At 37.8% G+C, this 20,803-nt stretch overlaps 1 protein-coding gene and 1 non-coding gene across 6 annotated transcripts in view; both read right to left on the bottom strand.

Moving 5' to 3' along the window:
- Positions 1-20,803, bottom strand: part of GLMN (glomulin, FKBP associated protein) — a 46,727-nt gene that overhangs the window by 18,439 nt on the left and 7,485 nt on the right. For 4 of the 5 annotated variants that reach the window (XM_066376803.1, XM_066376801.1, XM_066376802.1 and 1 more), the window contains 12 exons: positions 20,034-20,142; positions 18,265-18,505; positions 16,866-16,968; positions 9,895-10,082; positions 7,809-7,862; positions 5,687-5,717; positions 5,492-5,581; positions 4,181-4,222; positions 4,002-4,075; positions 2,346-2,430; positions 1,607-1,716; positions 727-790 (listed from right to left, as the gene is read on the bottom strand). In XM_066376803.1, coding sequence (XP_066232900.1) covers positions 727-790; positions 1,607-1,716; positions 2,346-2,430; positions 4,002-4,075; positions 4,181-4,222; positions 5,492-5,581; positions 5,687-5,717; positions 7,809-7,862; positions 9,895-10,082; positions 16,866-16,968; positions 18,265-18,505; positions 20,034-20,142 — 1,191 coding nt within the window. The remainder of the gene's footprint in view (positions 1-726; positions 791-1,606; positions 1,717-2,345; positions 2,431-4,001; positions 4,076-4,180; positions 4,223-5,491; positions 5,582-5,686; positions 5,718-7,808; positions 7,863-9,894; positions 10,083-16,865; positions 16,969-18,264; positions 18,506-20,033; positions 20,143-20,803) is intronic. The other variant, XM_066376805.1, reaches the window with a different exon arrangement.
- On the bottom strand, positions 19,579-19,760 carry LOC136401540 (small nucleolar RNA SNORA23). The gene has a single exon (XR_010750570.1). It is a non-coding gene; the product is annotated as a small nucleolar RNA SNORA23 (small nucleolar RNA).

Here is a 20,803-nt window from a genome sequence, read left to right as displayed (position 1 = left end):
ATGATTTACTTAAAAGTTCTCTGGCATCTTATATAAAAGTCAATTACTGATATTTCTTTTATGACTTTGTAAAAAACAAAAACAGATGACCAACACATGTGAGTCAGGTAAAGTTAATAGACTGACACACAGGGAAAGCAACTATTAGAATGGGTAGAAAGAGAGAAAATAAAAAGCAAATATAATCTCCCTCAAATAGTTTTCTATTTATTGAATACTTCTAATAACGATGCACTACTAAAAAGAAGTCCAACTCCTACACATTATCCAAAAGGTGCTGATAACAGATTTTAGTGTTGAAAATGCTTCAGTTTGTCATGTCTGATGAGGGGACATCAAATTATCAGATGATTTTATTTTATACAGCCCAGACTGACATCATGACTTATAGGTGGAGGCAACTGAACAAGAAACCCAAATATATGTTGAGCTCCAAAAGGTTAGTTGACTTAGGACTTCCAATTTATCTACCTACCAGTTCTAAGCAATGCTTTCAGTAAGAGAGCAGAAGTACAACAGGAAAAGGAAAGGAAAGCTAGACACAGGATGCTAAGGGACCCTGGGAATTAACTTCAGGTTTCAGAATAATTGTTGATACTCCTTCCAGCCTCTGTAGCTGGGTAAGACATGAAATATTGGCTTAAGTAGATATTGATGTGGAAATCCAAAACATTCCTTATGCATTTTTAATATACTCACAGTTCCTTTTTGAAAAAATTCACTTACTTGATTGTCATTTTCATTATCTTTGATAACCAAATACCTCAATAAATTTAATGAAGCCATTATCCTGTTAATTAAAAATATATAATTTGTTACTTACAGTACAGTTTTAGAAAATCAACAGCAATGTCAATGAATAAAGTAAGTTAAAACTTAGGATATATTTTGATTATTATGTTTGCCATTCTAAGTACAACTGACCCTTGAACAACGCAGGGGCTTGGGGTGCCAAACTGTGCAGCTGCACACCTGTCCATGCATGTATTCCATGGACTGGAGCAGTATCCATGTACTTCAGGTACTACTGGGATAGTAGTCACTTATCACTCTTGTTCCCCAAGTTCACAAAATGCAACTGTGAAAAACGCTGTTCTTTCCCCACCCCATGGAAGTCTTGTTAGCCTTAACATTTGGGAGTATCACCTGTTGCTTCCTGAATTTTAAGATTCCTTTTATAAATGTGTATAACCATTTCTCAACCCTCATTCTAGTACAATGAAAGTAAAATTACATGTTCTGTACAAAAAAAAACATGTCTTAGAAAACCAAACAATAAAACCTAAATACATATGCTTTGTATAAGTTATACACATGAAATTCTTAGTTTTTAGTCACCAATGCTGCAGTTACAAATCTCCATAAGCAATACTGGAATGCTGGGTATATTCAAGATACAAAATCATATTGTTGGTCATACTTCTGACAAGAAGAGTTTTTTATTTTGATTTTACATAGCACCTATTACTTAAATATGAAAATCTTTTTGTAATTTTATGAATTAACCATAGATCACATAAAAATCATAGGAAAATATGTTTTATTACTTGAGGTTTCCCATTTTATTCTCAATTTACTACGTGAACCTTAGTAATGATCTCCTCACCTATCTGAGTTTTGCAGTAGGTCTGTTTCAGCACCCTCTGGGAGAAAGAGTACCAAATCTAGAAGGGAAATTAGCTGTGGTCCTGTAAACCATTTGTTGTTATGTGTTCTCTGTAAAGCAAAAGAAAAACTGAGAAAGGCTTTAATAGCTTGATGAATGTGTTTTCTAACACCTTGCTACGACAAAAGTAAACTAGTACACATTTAAAATATGTATTTTTTAACTTTAATTTCCGTTCTGTCATTCACTATTTCTAGACAGCAGGAACCAACTCTACCAGTTGGTGACACTGGTGCATTTTCTCTCTCTCTTTTCTATATGGAATCACTGAGTATTCACAAACAGATTAGACTTCAGTTTCCATTTATATTTCAGAAGTGTACACAAAACAGAAAAAAAGTCATGCTATTAGCCCAAAGAATACATATTAAGCCCCAGATGGGAATCGCCGGGTGGATCCCGGTCAGGGCACATGCGGGGAGTCTGTCTCTCTATCTCTCGTACTCTCACTTGTAAAAAAGAAGAAAAAATAATAATTTAAAATACATATTAAATCTATAGTTAAAAATGTTTCAAAATTCAGGTTTTAAAAAAGAAATAATAGAAATGAGAAAAAATATAACTTAATACTAAAAATAGAAAAAAAATCCATAAAGCAAAAATCCACATTAATGTATTCCACAAATAAATAAATATATCCTACAAAATAAACTAGTAATTGATACAACTATGCTCTTACCTTTAAGGATATATCAATTTGATTTTTGATATTTTGAATAATAAAGGCCTCCACACCTGAGTGATTACTTGTATTCAATAAGCACCTTAAAAGCAAAATTACAATACATTTAAAACTATCCTGGACTACAGTATAATGATAATATAAGTTTTATAAACTCAAATGGGCCATGCGTTATTTCTAGGAATATAAAAACCAGTGAAGACAATTAGCAAAGTGATCAACTAATTACAAAGTCACTGTTATGGGTTATTTTTCTAACTAGAAAATTCTGTTTTAACTGGATTTTTCCAACATGAAATTTCTATCAAATCAAATTGGAATCTTATATGTAGACAACTGCAATGATAGCAAGAACAGACACTAGTGTAATCACCTAAAAACTTCCCAAATTAATCTCTGTAAAAGGAGACTAGTCTGGTTAGACTAACAATAGCAAAGAAAGAAAACTATCTCTTTTTTGGGTTTTTTTTTTGTTGTTTTTTTGTATTTTTCTGAAGTTGGAAACGGGGAGGCAGTCAGACAGACTCCCGCATGCGCCCGACTGGGATGCGCCCGACTGGGATCCACCTGGCATGCCCACCAAGGGGCAATGCTCTGCCCATCTGGGGCGCCCTTCTGTTGCAACCAGAGCCATTCCAGCACCTGAGGCAGAGGCCATAGAGCCATCCTCAGTGCCCCGGCAAACTTTGCTCCAATGGAGCCTCAGCTGTGGGAGGGGAAGAGAGAGACAGAGAGGAAGGAGAGGGGGAGGGGTGGAGAAGCAGATGGGCGCTTCTCCTGTGTGCCCTGGCCGGGAATCGAACCCGGGACTCCTGCATGCCAGGCCGACGCTCTACCAGTGAGCCAACCGGCCAGGGCCAATCTGACTATCTTAAGAAAAAAAGGGGATTTCCTGGTAGGAATACAGGTAGAGCAGGTATAAGACCTAAGCATAAAATTGAGATTTCATAAACCTGCTCTGACTCTATCAATAGAAATGAAGAAAAGATAGGATCAAGAGTGTTCGTTCCAGCCAATCCCAAAGAAGACTTCTTAGCACTTTAATAATGCCTGAATCTGTTTTTAACTAATATTTTTACCTAGGTGTCAACAGAATAAGATCAGCAGGCCAAATCCAGCCTGCTGTCTATTTTACTGGAACATACCTAACCTCACTACAAAGACAAAATTGAGCAGCTGCAACGAATGTTGGCCATGAAGCCTATATTTACTATTTGACCTTTTATAGAAAGTTGGTTTTTACTCAGAGAATTACTTTTCCCCCCAAAGAGCACTATTAATAAGCTCTATTAAAGTAAATAGCCTGTCAATGACTTCAGAGCCTTTAATTTCAACCGTGAATAGAAATTGTTGACATATGAAAAATTCTAATAGGAGCTTTATCAAGCTGTTTAATCTTTTGTCATTTTTAGTTTCAGAGTATTTTAATTAACTGAATAAAATATATACTATTATTTATGTAATATATATGTATCCATAATATTTCATTGTTCTCTATCCATCACAGATAAGAATTTATTATAATATGGCTTCCAAATAGAGTTGAATTACATTTAAAATATACTAAAATACTATAACCTAGAATAATTTTATGGCATTAATTTGGTTTTTAATTAAGCACACACTTCACAATTAACTATTCTTGATACATACCTAAATAATGTATATTTGCCTTGAGAATTCAACTTGTTAATATACAGCTGAAGCACAGCTAAAGCTTTTTTCCTCTAAAATGGAAGAAATAATATTGTTACATAAATTGAATAAAGGATAAATTGTTTATTAAAATTTCTCACTGTAACTCATTATTTAGTCCCAAAGCATTTACATACCAATGTCTCAACAGGGCAAAGCGTCATTACTTTGACTAAGCCCTGGAAATAAAAAAAAAATTAATTCAGATGTGAATAGCTTATATTGACTGCAAAGAAACAACTATATCATCAATAGCAAATACTAAAAATTCAGAGAAGTGAGGGGAGGCAATTTAAAAATGAAGTAAATTTTCCCCTAATCCTTTCATTCTATTTTTTTTTGACAGAGACAGAGAAAGAGTCAGAGAGAGGGACAGATAGGGACAGACAGACAGGGAAAGAGATGAGAAGCATCACTTCTTCGCTGCAGCTCCTTAGTTGTTCAGTGATTACTTTCTCATATGTGCTTTGAGGGAGGGGGCTACAGCAGAGCAAGTGACCCCTTGCTCAAGCCAGTGACCATGGGGTCATGTCTATGATCCCACACTCAAGCTGGCAACCCCTCACTCAAGCTGGTGAGGGTGTGCTCAAGCCGGATGAGCCCATGCTCAAGCCGGTGACCTCAGGGTTTCAAACCTGGGTCCTCTGCATCTCAGTCCAACACTCTATCCACTGCGCCACCGCCTGGTCAGGCTATTCTTTCATTCTACTATTGTGTCTATAGGAAACAAAGTATAATCCATTTTGTAAGTGATATTGAATGGGGTGTTGCAAAATTGTAAATAAGCAATGAATGCTAATTTTCAATTATGTCTAGAGCAGCCAAAATATATCAAACATGCAGAAGTATAATCTACCATTAAAAATTGTTAGGCTTAATGTACTAATAAAAGCCATGTTTTCCTATTTAAATAGTGGAAGAACAAGTTTAAATCAACATCTAAGGACCTATTTGGCTATGATAAACAGTACTAGGCAAAATTATCATTAAAGGGAAAAACAAAATGTCTTTCTAGTAAGGAGTCAACGCATGCCTTGATGAAGTCCTGAGGACCTGAATTATAATAAGAATAAAGAAGCTTCATTTTCCAAGGTCCCTAGAGAAACAGTGTTAAAGAAGAAAATTAGTTTTTCCACTAGATGCGAATGCTGTCAACTATGGTAACCACTAGCCACATATAACTAATCTAATTTTAAATTACATTAAAAATTCAGGTCCTTAGTCACACTAGCCACATTTCAACTGTTCAATGTGGCTAGTGGCTTCAACACTGTAACACACAGAAAACAGAACACTTTCACCATCACAAAAGTTCTGCTGGACAGCAATGGCACTCAAGTTTTCTAAGGATATGGAGAGGAAAGTGGGAGAGAGGTGTGAAAAGACTTTTACTTAAATTCAGAATAGGAAAGGGGCTATTTTAAGACTAAAATCCATATTTCACTTACCTGAGGTACAGTAAGAAAACTCTTGATTTCTAAATACTGGTGAAGTAGACTGTTGTCTTCCAGTCTCAACAAACCATTCTCCAACAGATCCTACAAATGAAAATAAATGCAGAAATACATACATGGTAAAGGCAACAGCTATATTTGCTGACATGACTGTATCATTAAATTTTGATGGGTGCAAACAAATCTTACCAGTCCTTTGGAAAAAACAGATTCTTCTGTTCTGGAAGAGAATATTAAAATTTACTGACATGAATTTTCTAAATTTTTTGAAATGATTCATTTTAGAAAAAAATAAACCAAATATTGAAATTTAAAGTCTTTAATATGTATCATTAGGGAGAAATTCTGTTAAAGAACTTAGTCAAAATTGGTAATCCATCTTTGAGCTTTTGATTTGGCTACTTACATCCAAATATGACCAAACTCAGCCCACTCAGGCCTTGTTTTCAGATATCAAACCTACAGATCTTCAAATAGCAAGGGCTAAGAAATCAATAATACTTGGTATAGTACTTTGTATTCCAGTTGATTAATCTCTAAAATCTTTTAACTTTTTATACAAATAAAATAAATGCTTTTCATTTGTGATATTTTTTAAAAAGGTTTAAAAGAATATGGCAAAAAGGAATATTATCTCAGGCTCTAGGTTCTTTTTTTTTTTTTTTTTTCATTTTTCTGAAGCTAGAAACAGGGAGAGACAGCCAGACAGACTCCCGCATGCGCCCGACCGGGATCCACCCGGCACGCCCACCAGGGGCGATGCTCTGCCCATCCTGGGTGTCGCCATGTTGCGACCAGAGCCACTCTAGCGCCTGGAGCAGAGGCCACAGAGCCATCCCCAGCGCCCGGGCCATCTTTGCTCCAATGGAGCCTTGGCTGCGGGAGGGGAAGAGAGAGACAGAGAGGGAAAGCGCGGCGGAGGGGTGGAGAAGCAAATGGGCGCTTCTCCTGTGTGCCCTGGCCGGGAATCGAACCTGGGTCCTCCGCACACTAGGCCGACGAGGCTCTAGGTTCTTATTCTAACCATGCGAGGAGTTGGAAGGGTTATATTTTTGACTCAATGACTAAACAGTTTGGAAACCTTAAAATATAGGACTTAAGATTCACATCAATACATATTCTCATTGTATGAATGTAACAGAAACTAAGTAAAACGAATGCAAAATCAGTAAGACATACATAGTACAGTAAATTTAGTTAATAACTACTTGTGCCAGGAGACCCTTGGAAACTCCTGCCTTGCAGGCCGAGGCTTTGGACATTTGCCACGTTACAAAAGTTCCTTCACCTGGGAAGAGACAGGATTGATAAACTGTCACTAGTGTTCCTAGAGGAGAGTAATGAAAGGCCCTGATTGATCTCAAGAGGTAACTTAAACATGCTGTAGAAAAGGAAACAAAGCATAGTTTTGAAAAATTCTTAAATACCTGTTAATTTGTAATTTTTTAAAAGAGAAAGTCTTGCTTCTTAGTGTCTCAAATGAAAAAAGTTGTTAAGTGATATCACTGTCAATAATGTTTTAACAGGTGGACTCAAGACACCTCATTCCTTTTAATGCCATTCAGATTGAATCCGTGAAGCAAGTACATAGATTAATTGCTTTAGTTGATGGAGGAGGCTATAGTGGAATAGAGCTGTTTTAATTTACCAACTTTTGAAAAAAAGAAACCTCAGAAGCAGAAGATTGGAAATCCTAGAGAATATTTTTATACTATCTTGAGTTTAAAATAAAAGGGATTTTGGCCCTGGCCGGTTGGCTCAGTGGTAAGAGTGTCGGCCTGGCGTGCAGAAGTCCCGGGTTCGATTCCAGGCCAGGGCACACAGGAGGGGCGCCCATCTGCTTCTCCATCCCTCCCCCTCTCCTTCCTCTCTGTCTCTCTCTTCCCCTCCCACAGCCGAGGCTCCACTGGAGCAAAGATGGCCCGGGCGCTGGGGATGGCTCCTTGGCCTCTGCCCCAGGCGCTGAAGTGGCTCTGGTCGAGGCAGAGCATCGCCCCCTGGTGGGCAGAGCGTTGCCCCCTGGTGGGCGTGCCAGGTGGATCCCGGTCGGGCGCATGCGGGAGTCTGTCTGATTGTCTCTCCCCGTTTCTAGCTTCAGAAAAATACAAAAATAAAATAAAATAAAATAAAAGAGATTTTGATGTAAAACCTTTCTGATTCATTTCTGTCTCTAGCTGTACATATTTGCTTCACTCTAAGTAACCAATTAATTAATTAAGGCCTGCTAAACAGAAGGTAGTCTTCCCTGATTGTGACAAGGATTATTTTAGTACTACTACTTAATTTTGAGATGTCATGTATATGATCTTACCTTTGCAAAAAGACTTCAGTATGCCCCATATTAAATTGCAAAAGGTATGATGGGCTAAAATAGAAAAAAATACACACACATAGGTACTTATAGAAATTTTACATGCATAATGTTATGGTTGAATTATGTTCCCTTCAAAAAGATATGTTGGAATCCTAATCTCCACTGCTTCTACCTCAGTATATGCCCTTATTCAGAGATAAGGTCTTGCTTTTTGTTTTTTGTTTTTAATTGGGGTAGGAATGGGCAGGAGCAGAGCAGGAACCTCTCACACTGGAATTAATCAAGTTAAAGTGAGATCATTAATGTGAGTCGTAATCCAATATGACTGTCCTTATAAAAAGGGAAATGTAGACAGACATGCATATGGGGGGAGTACTGTATGAACACGAAGGCAGAGAAAGGAGTGATGCGTCTACAAGCCAAGGGACATCAAGGACTGCCAGCAACCATCAAAAGCTAGCCAGGAGGCATGGAACAGATTCTCCCTCACAGCCTTCAGAAGGAACCAATCCTGTTCTTGACCTAGAACTTCTAGTCTCCAGAACTGTGAAATAATACATTTCTGTTATTTTAAGTTATCCAGTGTGTGGTACTTTGTTATGGTTAACTCTAGCAAACTAATACACATATTTAAGTCATTTTGGTGGTAGAGTGTGTTTAAGAGTATAGGCTCTAGGGTCAGATAGAACTGTTTGAATTCAACCTATCCCACTGTAGGAAAAACAGCTATGTTAGGCTTACTCACTTGCACTTTGCATGATTAGTGCATGAGCACATGGCAGAGTTACATGCCATAGCTTACATAAAGCTATGGGTACTTACCCTCAGGGCAGATTGCCTGCCCACCACTGCAAGAGGCTGTTTGGTGAACTGCTCGCCTGCCACCGTGAGAAGCGGTTTTTCCCTGCCTGTTGCTTCTCCACTCTTACGAGAATCTAATGGCAATGACCCTACGCTTTCCAACTCTACAATTCCTCTGATTGCCCGAATCCAGTGTGAACCTGCCTGGCCTCGGCCACCAGCATTACACCCACTAATTAGTTGTATGGTCTTCAGTGGTATCTTATCTTGTTTAAGCCTATTATTTTCATCTATCAAATGAGATAAAGCTCTATTTCATAGGGTTATTATATGGATTAGGTAATCATATAAAGCTGTTAGGATAATGTTTAATACATGGTAGCCATTATTGTAACACTTACATACCAATATATCCCAGGTATATTCATATATACATATACAAATGTACACAAAGGAATATATCCAAGGCCTGCAAGACATATAAATAATCCTTATTATGGGTCTTAATGCCCAAAAGATATATTATCAAATTATGTATTTATTTTAGAAATAATTTTGATAAATTATGGGAAAAGAAGGACATGGTCAAGCTAATTATAATAGGAAGATTCAACCTGAATAGGGTGATGAAAGAAGGCTTTTCTCAGAAAGTGACATTTAAGATAGAGATGGTTCTAAGCACATACAAAGGCACTCTAGAGCAGGGAGGTTCATGGCACACGGGAACAAGAAACCAAAAGAAAGTCTGTCACTGGAGCATAGTAAAGAGAAAAAAGGGTGGTAAGGGGTGAATCAGGACAGTCAAGCAGGAGACCATGCATTACCTTGTCTCATGTAAAGGCATTTAGACTTTACTCTTAGAGCAGTAAGTAAGAAGCCACCGAAGGGTTTTCGTTAAGGGACTAATAAATGCCTACTCAGGATCACATCAGTAGTCCAGTGAAAAGATCATGATGATTTAGACTACCCCGGGGGTAATTAGCCAGTTACCTCCCTTATCGTCCAGGGTGGTCCCAACAGCTTTAAAACCAAGCCCAATTTAATACTTTCTTACTCTTGTCCCTATCATTCCCTTATGTCTACTTCACCATCACCTCACCCCCTTTTCACTACTTGACTACTAGCTTTAACAGAATATAAGCAGTATTACTTAAAGAGAGCTTTTCTTTATACTTCATTTAAAACTTATCAGTACACTAATAAACATATATTAAACATTAGATAAACAAGTTTGGCGATTTTCCCTATAGAATACATAAATGACCCAAACACCATCGCCTACCTTAAGACCATTGGCAGCTGATCAATGCTGATGCCCTGTACAAATACTAGGTATGCCAAAGAAGCCATAGAGTCTGCTGTCTGTCTGTCTTCTTCTTCCTCAAATTCAAGATAATCCCAAGTTCTCTTTTTCCTTCCATGATTAAACATCAATTTGGGGAAAGGGTATCCAATTGCTGTTAAAAAACCCTGTGAAATGAATAAAAAAAAGGAAGCTATAGCAGACAGAATCTAGTGTGTCTCCCTATATTCACATCCTATATAATCCCCTCCCCTTGAGTGTGGGTGGGACCTATGGGAGTTGCTTTTAGCCAAAAACAAAAAAAGAAAAAAAAAGGCAAGATGTCTCTGCATGATTGCATGATTAGACTATGTTATATGACAATAGTGAAGACATTTTTGCAGATGTAATTAAGATCCCAAGTCAGCTGATTTTGTTATTGAAGAGGGAGACTGACTATTCTTGGTGGGCCTGCCTTAATCAGATGGAATGTTTTATAAAGAGGGGCCAGGCAGTCCTTGAGAGTCAGAAACCCACCGCTGCTGGCTTTAAAGAATTAAGCTGCGCCTGACCTGTGGTGGCTAAAGCAACGACCTGAAATGCTGAGGTCTCCGGTTTAAAACCCTGGGCTTGCCTGGTCAAGGCACATATGGGAGTTGAGGCTTTCTGCTCCTCCCCCACTTCTCTCTCTCTCTCACCTCTCTAAAATGAATAAATAAAAAAATTAAAAAAAAAAAAGAATTAAGCTGCTATGTTATGATAAGGCCTATGGAGAAAGATGTGAGGCGAGGAACTACAGGGAACCTCTAGGAGCTAAAAGTGGTCCCTGGCCAACAGCTAGCAATAAAATGGGGACCTCAGCCTGACCTGTGGTGGTGCAGTGAATAGTGTCAACCTAGAATGCTGAGGTCGCTGGTACAAAACCCTGGGCTTGCCTGATCAAGGCATATACGAGAAGCAACTACTATGAGTTGATAATTCCCGCTTCCTCCCTGCTGCCTTTCTCTCTCTAAAAAAAAAAAGAAAATGAAAAAAAAAAAAATCTTTTTTTTTTTTTTTTTTTGTATTTTTCTGAAGCTGGAAACGGGGAGAGACAGTCAGACAGACTCCCGCATGCGCCTGACCGGGATCCACCCAGCACGCCCACCAGGGGGTGATGCTCTGCCCCTCCGGGGCGTCGCTCTGTTGCAACCAGAGCCACTCTAGCGCCTGGGGCAGAGGCCAAGGAGCCATCCCCAGCGCTCGGGCCATCCTTGCTCCAATGGAGCCTCGGCTGCGGGAGGGGAAGAGAGAGACAGAGAGGAAGGAGAGGGGGAGGGGTGGAGAAGCAGATGGGCACTTCTCCTGTGTGCCCTGGCTGGGAATCGAACCCGGGACTTCTGCACGCCAGGCCAACGCTCTACCACTAAGCCAACCGGCCAGGGCAAAAAAATCTTTAAAAAGAAAATGGGGACCTCAATCCTACAGCTTCAAGAAAACAAACTTTGGCCCTGGTCAGTGGTTCAGTGGGTAGAGTGTAGCCCAGTGTATGGATGTCCCAGGTTCAATTCCAGGTCAGGACACACAGGAGAAGTGACCAACTGTTTCTCTCCCCCTCTCACTCTCCATTCTCTTTTTCTTCCCCTCCTGCGGTCAGTAGCTCAACTGGTTCAAGCATGGCCCTAGGAGTTGAGGATAGCTCGGCTGGTCCAAGTGTTGGCCTCAGGAGCTAAAAATAGCTTGGTACTCAAGCATTTGCCCCAGATAGGGTTGCCAGGTAGATCCTGGTTGGGGTGCATGCGGGAGTCTATCTCCCTCCTCTTATCTTTAAAAAAAAAAAAGAAAGAAAGAAATTCTGCCAACAACCTGAAGGACCTGAGTGGGAAGGCAAAAAAGTTCTCGAGATGGATGGTGGTGATGGTTGCACAGCAATGTGAATGTACTTAATGCCACTGAACTATATATTTTAAAATAGTTAAACCAGCAAATTTTATGTTTTATATATATATATATATACTTTATTATAATTTTTAAAAAAGTGCTTCAGAGATTTTTGAGAGCAATCTAAAAATGTGAAATATACAAACATCATGAAATGACAGTTAATGGCTCAGATGCAGAATACTCCAGGAATGACTCCACTGACCACTGCCTGCTCAGACAGAGTAGGCAGAAGGAATACTGGTCAGCAGCAGCAACAGCTGATGAAACACTGCTCATACCTCAGGTTCTATGGGTTCTTGTATCACGAGAAAGAAAGAGAAGCATTCCTACATGAATGGAGATAACTACAGTCTTACCTTTTTTTTTATTATTAAGCATGAAAGAAAGAAAAAGAGACTCAGAAAGTATTAAGGTCATTTCGATGTCTCTTATATGATTTCTACTTTTGGTATACTAGAAAGCACCTCACCTTCAGAATCCAATGGAACTGATTTGAGTTTTGACTCTATGACTTACTAGCTGTGAGACACTGGGTGACTTACCTAACCCCTCTCAGTTTCCTTATCTAGAAAATGACATAATACCGATGTCAAATACTTACTAAGAAACTCCACAAAAAAACTCCAATACAAACAAATAAAAAAAAAAAAAAAGAAAGTTAAGGTCACAACTACTACATCCAAGTCAAAAGGGGGTGACATAGTAAGCACACAATACAATATATAGATGATGTATTATACAATTGCGCACCTGAAACCTATATAATTTTATTAACCAATGTCACCCCAATAAATTCAATAAAAAAGTAAAAAATAAAAGGAAATGACCAAATAGCTAAATCAGAATGAATATTTTCCACATATTCACATTATTTATTCAATAAATGTCTGAGTATTGGGCTCTGAGCCAGACAGAGCTGAGAATTATAAAGCCAATAGAACTTTCCAGCCTTGCGGGAGTTAAAATCCTCTAATTCCCAAAGTCCTGCTCTGTAAGTCATTTTGGAACACAAAAAGGAAGCATGGAAAATCACCCTCAGTCACAAGAGACTGCTGCTATTCAGCTACCAGATGCTAAATCTATATACTGCTGCACTGATCTTCAAAGCCACGCATTCTTGTTATAGCTGGAACACAATATGTTTCCTGGGCTCAGATTCCAAATGTCCTCTTAATCATGAAACTCCATTTCTTCATTCAACCAATGCTATGTTTTTTTTTTCCAGAATAAGGTTAGCCTGTTTAAAAATCATCATATGTAACCAGAGTCTACCATGCTGCTCTGGAGATCTGGGGTCCACCTGTGTCCAAATTAGGGCCTTCACTATCTATCTGAGCACTTTTGCTTAGACCCAGGACATACCAGCCACTTTACAATTTTTCATGGTAGCCTCTGCCATTTCAGAAATGTTCCTATGCTGCAGCCCTTGGGACAGTCAAGCAGTTCTCTAATCAAAATAACTTGTGCCAAAAGAGCAATGGCTGGGGCCAGCACTCTTAAGCATGCACTTAGCTGAGCACAGAAGGCACCACTTCACTTTATCTCTTAACCTGATATCACCTCTATTTTTTTTAATTTTTCCACTGATTTGAGAGAGAGAATAGAGAAGGGGGAAATTAAAAGAGGAGGAGAGAGAGAAAGGCAATGGAGGTGGGGCAAAGGGCAAGAGAGAAGCATCAACTCATTCCACTTAGTTGTTCCATTGTAGCTGTGTCCTCACTGGTTGCTTCTTATATGTGCCCTGATCCAGGATCAAACCTGCATGCAACCTTGGCACACCAGGATGATGCTTTATTCACTGAACCACCTGGCCAGGGCCTCGTGTCTGTTTTTTAATTGCTTTGTGCCTCATCCCTGCTGGCTCTTTCTACTCATAATGCTCCTTCCTTCCACTGTGATCTTAGAAACTCTCCCCTTACACCCTCAACCTCTGCTCAGGATGCTTGCTCTACCTCTGACTTAATCAAACCTGACTGACTTCTAGTGGGAACTGCTCATCCTCTCATACCTCCTACATTGCACAGCCAGGAAGGCAGCTGTGGGAAAGGGTGGTATGAGTAGAAGCTTAGTATTGTTCTGGTTTTTCCAGCACTCTCAAGGAAAAGCACATTCTTCCTTTGTGACAGATACCATACTGCCCTTTATTGTCCTTATCTCTGTCATATGCTGACTCCCAGTCATGCCTCAATGTTCACTGAAGACTTGGTTATCTCCTTACAATCTTCTTCTCTAATTCCTGCTGTGATTCTAGGAAAGTTAAATGTTCATGCAAACAATTCTAACAGGCCGGCTTCATGGTTCTTGATTTCTAAATTCTAGTGACCTTAACTTCTAATCCATTTTGGCAACTCATTCCACCCTGGATCTCTGTCAACATTTGGAGCTATTATTGCATATTAGATACCTAAACTCCAGCATTTCACTTTCTGACCACAACCTCTTATTCCCCTCTCCTACCAACCTGCTTTCCTCTCTGACTTCTCCAGTCCTGTAATCCCTTCATTATAATCTACCCATCTGCCCTCTCCTAATTCCCCTTCTTTCCCTATCCAGCTGATGCACTATTGGTACTGCGAACTATCTGCACCCTGCATTTCCTTTAGCTGCATCTACCCAATAAAATGCCTGCCTTGGAAAAATAGTTGTACTCTACCTGCTCTACTTCCACACCCAGGCAGCTGACTGTAGAAAGTCACACAACAATACAGATTCTTATTACTGCAGCTGTGGTCTACAAACACTGTCAAGTGCTCAGTTCCACTAACTAATGCTCTCACGGTCTCCCAACATCTCTCTCCTTTCCCCACCGTATCCAAATGTTTACCAGTTTTCTGAAGCCCCTTATTGAATCCCCATTTCTACCTCCTCATTCTTAAATCTTTACCTAGAAACCTGAAGCCAGTGGATCTGGTTCCCCTCAATTCTAATGTTACATTCCTGCTACAAATTTCTCTACATGCATAGCCATTCTTACCTCCCTCTCCAGGTATCCTTGATCCTGGGCCCAGCTGTCAGCTTCTCAAGCCATGTTATTTATTATCCCAGTACACTTCTCTTTTTCCCTCTAATTGTTTCCACCTCCACAGCCTATATACGTGTTCAATCCTCCCTATCTCCTGCATTACCTTCCTAAGCCCATGTCTTCTAGCTGCTACATCTTTATTCTTCCAAATTCTTTTAAAGAATAGGTTATACTTTTAATAAATAGTCATCTCCTTTTTCTCACTTTTCATGCACTCCTTTATCAACTGCTGATTTTTGTTTCTAATACTCCACTCAAACTGTTCTCGCTAAGATTACCAATGCAATCTTACTTCCTACACCCAATGGGTGCTTTTCAACTTTTACTTCATAGGCTTTCTCTGCCACACTTGATGGTGTCAATCCTTTCTTCTTTAAATTCTGCTACCCCGGTTTCTGGAACATTTCTACCACCTCTAACTCTTCTTCCTAGATCTGTTTGGTGGGCTCATCTTAAGTGCTGGTACTATACAGGGTTCAGTCCTGAGCCCTTTTCTCAAATTGATCTACCTCTTTAGGTGATCTCATCTACTATTAATCAAAATTTACTCCTTAAAGATCTTCTTTCTCTAGGTATTAGATATATAAAGAAATTACTTTAATCTTGCTAGGTGTCATAATGACATTATGGTTATGTTTTTAAAAAACTCCTTACCAACTAGAGAAGCATACTTAAAGACTTATGGATAAAATGATATATCTAGGACTTGCTATAAAATACTACAGCAAAAAAAGGGCAGGGATAAAACAAGATTAGCAAAATGTCAAATATTGTTAAGTCTGAGTGACGGGAACATGAGGATACATTATACTGTTCTCTCTATTTTCCTGGATGTTTTAAAATTTTCATTAAAAAAGTTTTTAAAGCACAAAATCCCCCTGCTATTTGCTCTGTCTTCTCTATTTCAATTACTGACATCTTCAACTGCCCAATTTCCCAAGCAAAAACCTTATCCATGACACAACCTTTTTACTATTTTTCTAAATCGAGTCAATGGCCAAATAGTGTTAATTTTACCTACTATGAAGTTCTCAAATCTGCCTGCTCCTCTTTGTCTCCATCACCATTTCATAATCAGGCTCTCACCATTCTTACTTAACTCCAAAAAGACACCAAACTGCTTTCCCTATTTTCAATCATATCTCAGTTGAGTTCATCCTCCATTAAAGTAATGACTTCAAAACACAATTTGATTACGTCATGCCCTGGCTTAAAATCCTTTGTTTCCAACTTTCACAACTATCTCTCAAAATTGGATGCATATATACATAGGTTGGTATTTATTCTGTACCCAGGAGATTATACTGTACTCTAGCACTAGGCAACAGTGAAGAGGCCCCATACTCGTATGTGCTCCTGGGAAAATCCCTCCTCTCCTTCCCCTTCCCCTCCATCACTCACAGCCTCCTCACTACAATCCTGACCATCAGCATTCCCTCTAAACCAGTGGTTGGCAAACTCATTAGTCAACAGAGCCAAATATCAACGGTACTACGATTGAAATTTCTTTTGAGAGCCAAATATCAATAGTACAACTACTGAAATTTCTTTTGAGAGCCAAATTTTTTAAACTTAAACTATATAGGTAGGTACATTGTTATTAACCCACACGTGGCATTTTGTGGAAGAGCTACACTCAAGGGGCCAAAGAGCTGCATGCAGCTCACGAGCCGTGGTTTGCCGACCACTGCTCTAAACTGTGCATTCCTATTTATATCAGTCACCAATCATCTCTCATCTGTCACATATGAGGGGATTTTTGAAAATTTTATATATTATGTAAATATTTACTTGTTAATGACTATAAAAGCCAAAAAAAAAATTGGAAAGTGTTAATATTATTTACACTTGGGTAATGAAATTAGTGGTATTTATTTTCTTTTTATCTATGTTCTAAAAAAATACATATCACTTTATTAAGTAAATGTATCCATTTACATGCTCAGGTACAGTACATGAGAATACAGCAGGATAACATTTTAGATTATAGAAGATTTTTTTAACAGATTAAATTAGCTGTACTTACTATTATTTCAGATGCAAAACACCTTAAAGGATCATTTTCAATGTCTTCCGATTGCTCAAGGAATTGTGCTGTCAGCAAAGGGCATTTCAAGCTTTTGAAACAACTAAGATGTAAGAAATGGGTAACTATGAATACAGGACTTCCTAAGTATAAAATACCTATAAATAATATAAACATATGTTCTATAAACCAATCAAAGTTAATTTTACATAAAAAATAAATAAGCACCAATAACTTAATGGCGTGTCAAACTGGCGATATAAGATCCCTCTTACTAGCAATGAAAGAGCATGAGAACACCTTGCTAGTCCCAATGTGGTAAGATTCAGTTCCACATCTGGACTATACCCATGGATACTGAATGACTTTCAGAGGAACAGTGCTCATCCATGATGAAGTTTTTGTTAGCTCAAGGAAAAATCGAGACAATGTAGTGATTTTTTCATAAAACTGTATTTGTTTTATCTAGAAAATCAAACTATTCTGTGACTAAGCTTTCCCTATTTCTTTAGTTAAAATACTTTTTTTTCTCAAAAAATAATGGGTTTTACAAATAGTAAAAAATACATGTTTATGTCCTAACCTGACAGAATAAAAAGCTAACAGTAATTTTAGTCTCTAAATTTTAATAATAAAATTATTGGTCCATGTAATTCAATAATCTAGGTAAGCACTGTCCAATAGAAATATAATGCAAGACCCATATATAATTTAAAAATTTTTGGCAGTCACATTAAAAAAGTGATAATAAAGAGGAATTAATATTAATAATTTATCTTATTAACCCAATATATGACATATTATCACTTCAACGTGTTACCAGTATAAAAACTATCAAGGTATTTTAGTATTTTTTTTATAGTCTTCAAAATCCAAGTGTATTTTACACTCAGAGCCATCTTAATTTGGCCTAGCCATATGTCAAGTGCTTGAAAGCCATATTGAATAGAGCATGATTAGTCTAGAATACACCTGGAGTGAATGGTACTGGGTACTTCAGTAGTGTTTTTGCAATCAAGTCAGATGTTCAACTGTCTGGTGCTGCTTCTGCTTTCAAAGGGAGGGTTAAAACACAAGTTCCCCACAGCAAGACCAGATTCTTTGAGCTACACCTATCTATTTTCCCAGCTCCTAATATTCATTTACTATCATGAGTAAAGACAATTCATAAAAGAATATAAAGTACATTAAACAGATGGATTCTGCTTTTCAATTTTAAAAAATATCAATGCCTCATTAAATGCCTATGCTATAGCAACTGAACCCTCTATTTTTGAAAATTTAAAATTTGAAACTAGATTTATATTCCCACTGCAAACAAATAAAGCAAAGAAACATAAAATAACTGAACTATCAATTACTTAAGTCCATTGTGAAATGTTCTTAAAAATATACTTACAACTTCAGTAATTCATCTTTTAACTTTTCATTTTCTGGTGAGTTTTCATTGTCATTAACTACTTCTCCTATAAAAGGCTTAGTGAACTCTGTTAAGGCCTTGCAACACTGACAAAGGCCATAGTCATCTGTTTGTATTTGTTCTTTTGAGTATGGAACAGGAAGAAGAGACAGCTGACCCCAAATGGTAGACAATGCTAATCCAACTGAATAAGCCTTGTTGCTACGAAGTTTCTGTATCACTAAAAAGAAACCAAGTTGTTACTTGAGGTAGCTTCATCAAGCACACTAAAAATGAAGCAAGCAGTGCAGTTAACATAGATAACTCTTTTTTCATATTTTAACAACTCTGGAATCAGGATGACATACAATAACTTAATTGGCAGTGGGGTTTTTTCCCTCTTTTAGTGGTGCATAAAGTAACGGAGCATCTTGCAATTATAGCACTTTAAAATGGATGCCATGAAATCTTGTATGTTTACAAGAGATTACATACTTAAAGCAGAAACACTTTTTCACATATATTTTGGTTGCTCTAAGTATAAAGAGGAAGTGTCTTGTAAAATACAAGGCACTATAAAAATGGGAGACAATATTTCTAAAAGGCTGAATATTTCAAGTGGTATAAAGCTACTGGGTATCCACATTTAAAACAAATTTACTCTAATTTCTGATTCTGGGCCCTTCTATCAGACTCTGAAGTTATACGTAGGTCATAAAATTAAAAAGTAGGCTATTTCCACTGATAAACACTGTCTGCTTTGGTTGCTAAGATCCCTTCTTACCAATACTGTTACGCATTCAGCCATGAAGGCTTTTCTTTCCACACCTGATGTTTCATTCTTTGGTAGTACTTTTGCTGTTTTCAACACCAGCCTCCCAAAGCGGGTGAGCAATGCCCTGCCAATGTTGCTCTAAACCAAGACATAGGACTACCACTACCACAATGTTATCAGACTGGATAGTGCACACACCACAGAGGTAATCTTTTAAATATGTTTATAGAGAAAATTCTAGACTAAGTTGTAGATAGAAAGATTAGGCATAAATATTTAAGTTACAACACAGCACATGAAAAACAGCATGATATTCAACAAAATATAAATATTTACTGAGTACCCACTCTGAGTCAGGTACTGTTATCTTTCTATGAGCAGTAGGATTCAAACTGGCATTTCTATTGCTGGTTTAAGCAGAGTATAGTACTCAATAATAAGTCATACACTTTTTTTTTCTTTACAAAAAAATGCAGTGAGTTACTACAGATATATTACATGAAATTCCCCCAAGCTATATAGTATTGCTATTCCCAGAGTTCTGTGTGGGAATTTGGAGGCTGGCCAGTGGGAAATTATGTCCATGAGACAACACTACACCAGTACTATGATCCCAATTTACTCTTTGGCTTATGACGTTTGTGTGGATAGCAAGTTTGAATGCAGAACACATACAGACACTGCTATTAGACACAGATGAAAACTGTGCACACATTGCATCAGCCATTTAAATATGAAACAGAAGTCTAAAATGAAATATGGCTTTTATTTTTAAAATTTTCTTTTTGAATTTATTGGTCTGGGGAGGGGGGAGCATCGATCTGTATCCTGTATGTGCCCTGACTGGGAATGGAACCGGCAAACTCTGCACTTCAGGATGATGTTCTAGCCAACCAAGCTATCTGGCCAGGGCTAATTTAGTCATAAACTTTAGAGTAATATCAAGCACTTACACAGAAAATAAAAGACACTTAGATATCAAAATACTCATTACCTGTTTGTAATGGCTGAAGTAAAAGAATAATAATTTGGGATATCTGTTTTCCAGAGGGTTCTTCAATCAGTTCAAGCAAACCCAACAATAATTCCTTTGGATTACATAACTATAAAAATATTCACAATTGAACCTGTTTAATACAAGTTGTATTTAAAGCCACATGATTATTATTTTTAAAAGAAAGCATATACTGAGAAAAATAGAATTATTTTTGCTTAACAGTAAAACACCTCATACACTTGCTACAGTAGCAAAACAGAATCTGTGACTGTCAAATCAAAAGCAACTAAAAAGCAATAAGTCAAAAGTCAAAGAGTCTCTAATGAACAACTTCATTTTAGAAACTTAAATTTCTGGCTGAAGGAAAGTTAAACCAGAAGGGAGAGGCTGATCGCCAGATCTGAGGTTTCCTTTGGGCTTAGCTGTCTTCCCCAAAGGCTGCCTTGGGCTCCCCAAGCTCAAAGCAGATGGATCTTTTTATCTCAGATTATCATGGTATTTTAGATGAATGCAGTCTCTTTTGCCCTTCCTGAGCAGATAAAACTTTGAATTATCTTCTGAATGGCTGTATCTTATCACCTGAAATTGCCTTGTTTTTAAAAAAGGCTTTATAGCTAATAACTAAAGTATAGATGGAGTTCCCACTTTCCAAGTATATGTGTTTATTTGCACTGATGTCTAGATAGATTCTTTTCATGTCATTTTCCTCAGGATTTATCTTTCTTTTTTAAAAATTTTTTAATTTTATTTTTTTGTTTTTCCAAAGT

This window comes from Saccopteryx leptura, chromosome 3 (genome assembly GCF_036850995.1).
Source record: "Saccopteryx leptura isolate mSacLep1 chromosome 3, mSacLep1_pri_phased_curated, whole genome shotgun sequence".
Lineage (NCBI taxonomy): Eukaryota > Metazoa > Chordata > Mammalia > Chiroptera > Emballonuridae > Saccopteryx > Saccopteryx leptura.
Note: the sequence above shows the minus strand (reverse complement) of the source record. Positions and strands in the feature narration are given on the sequence as shown.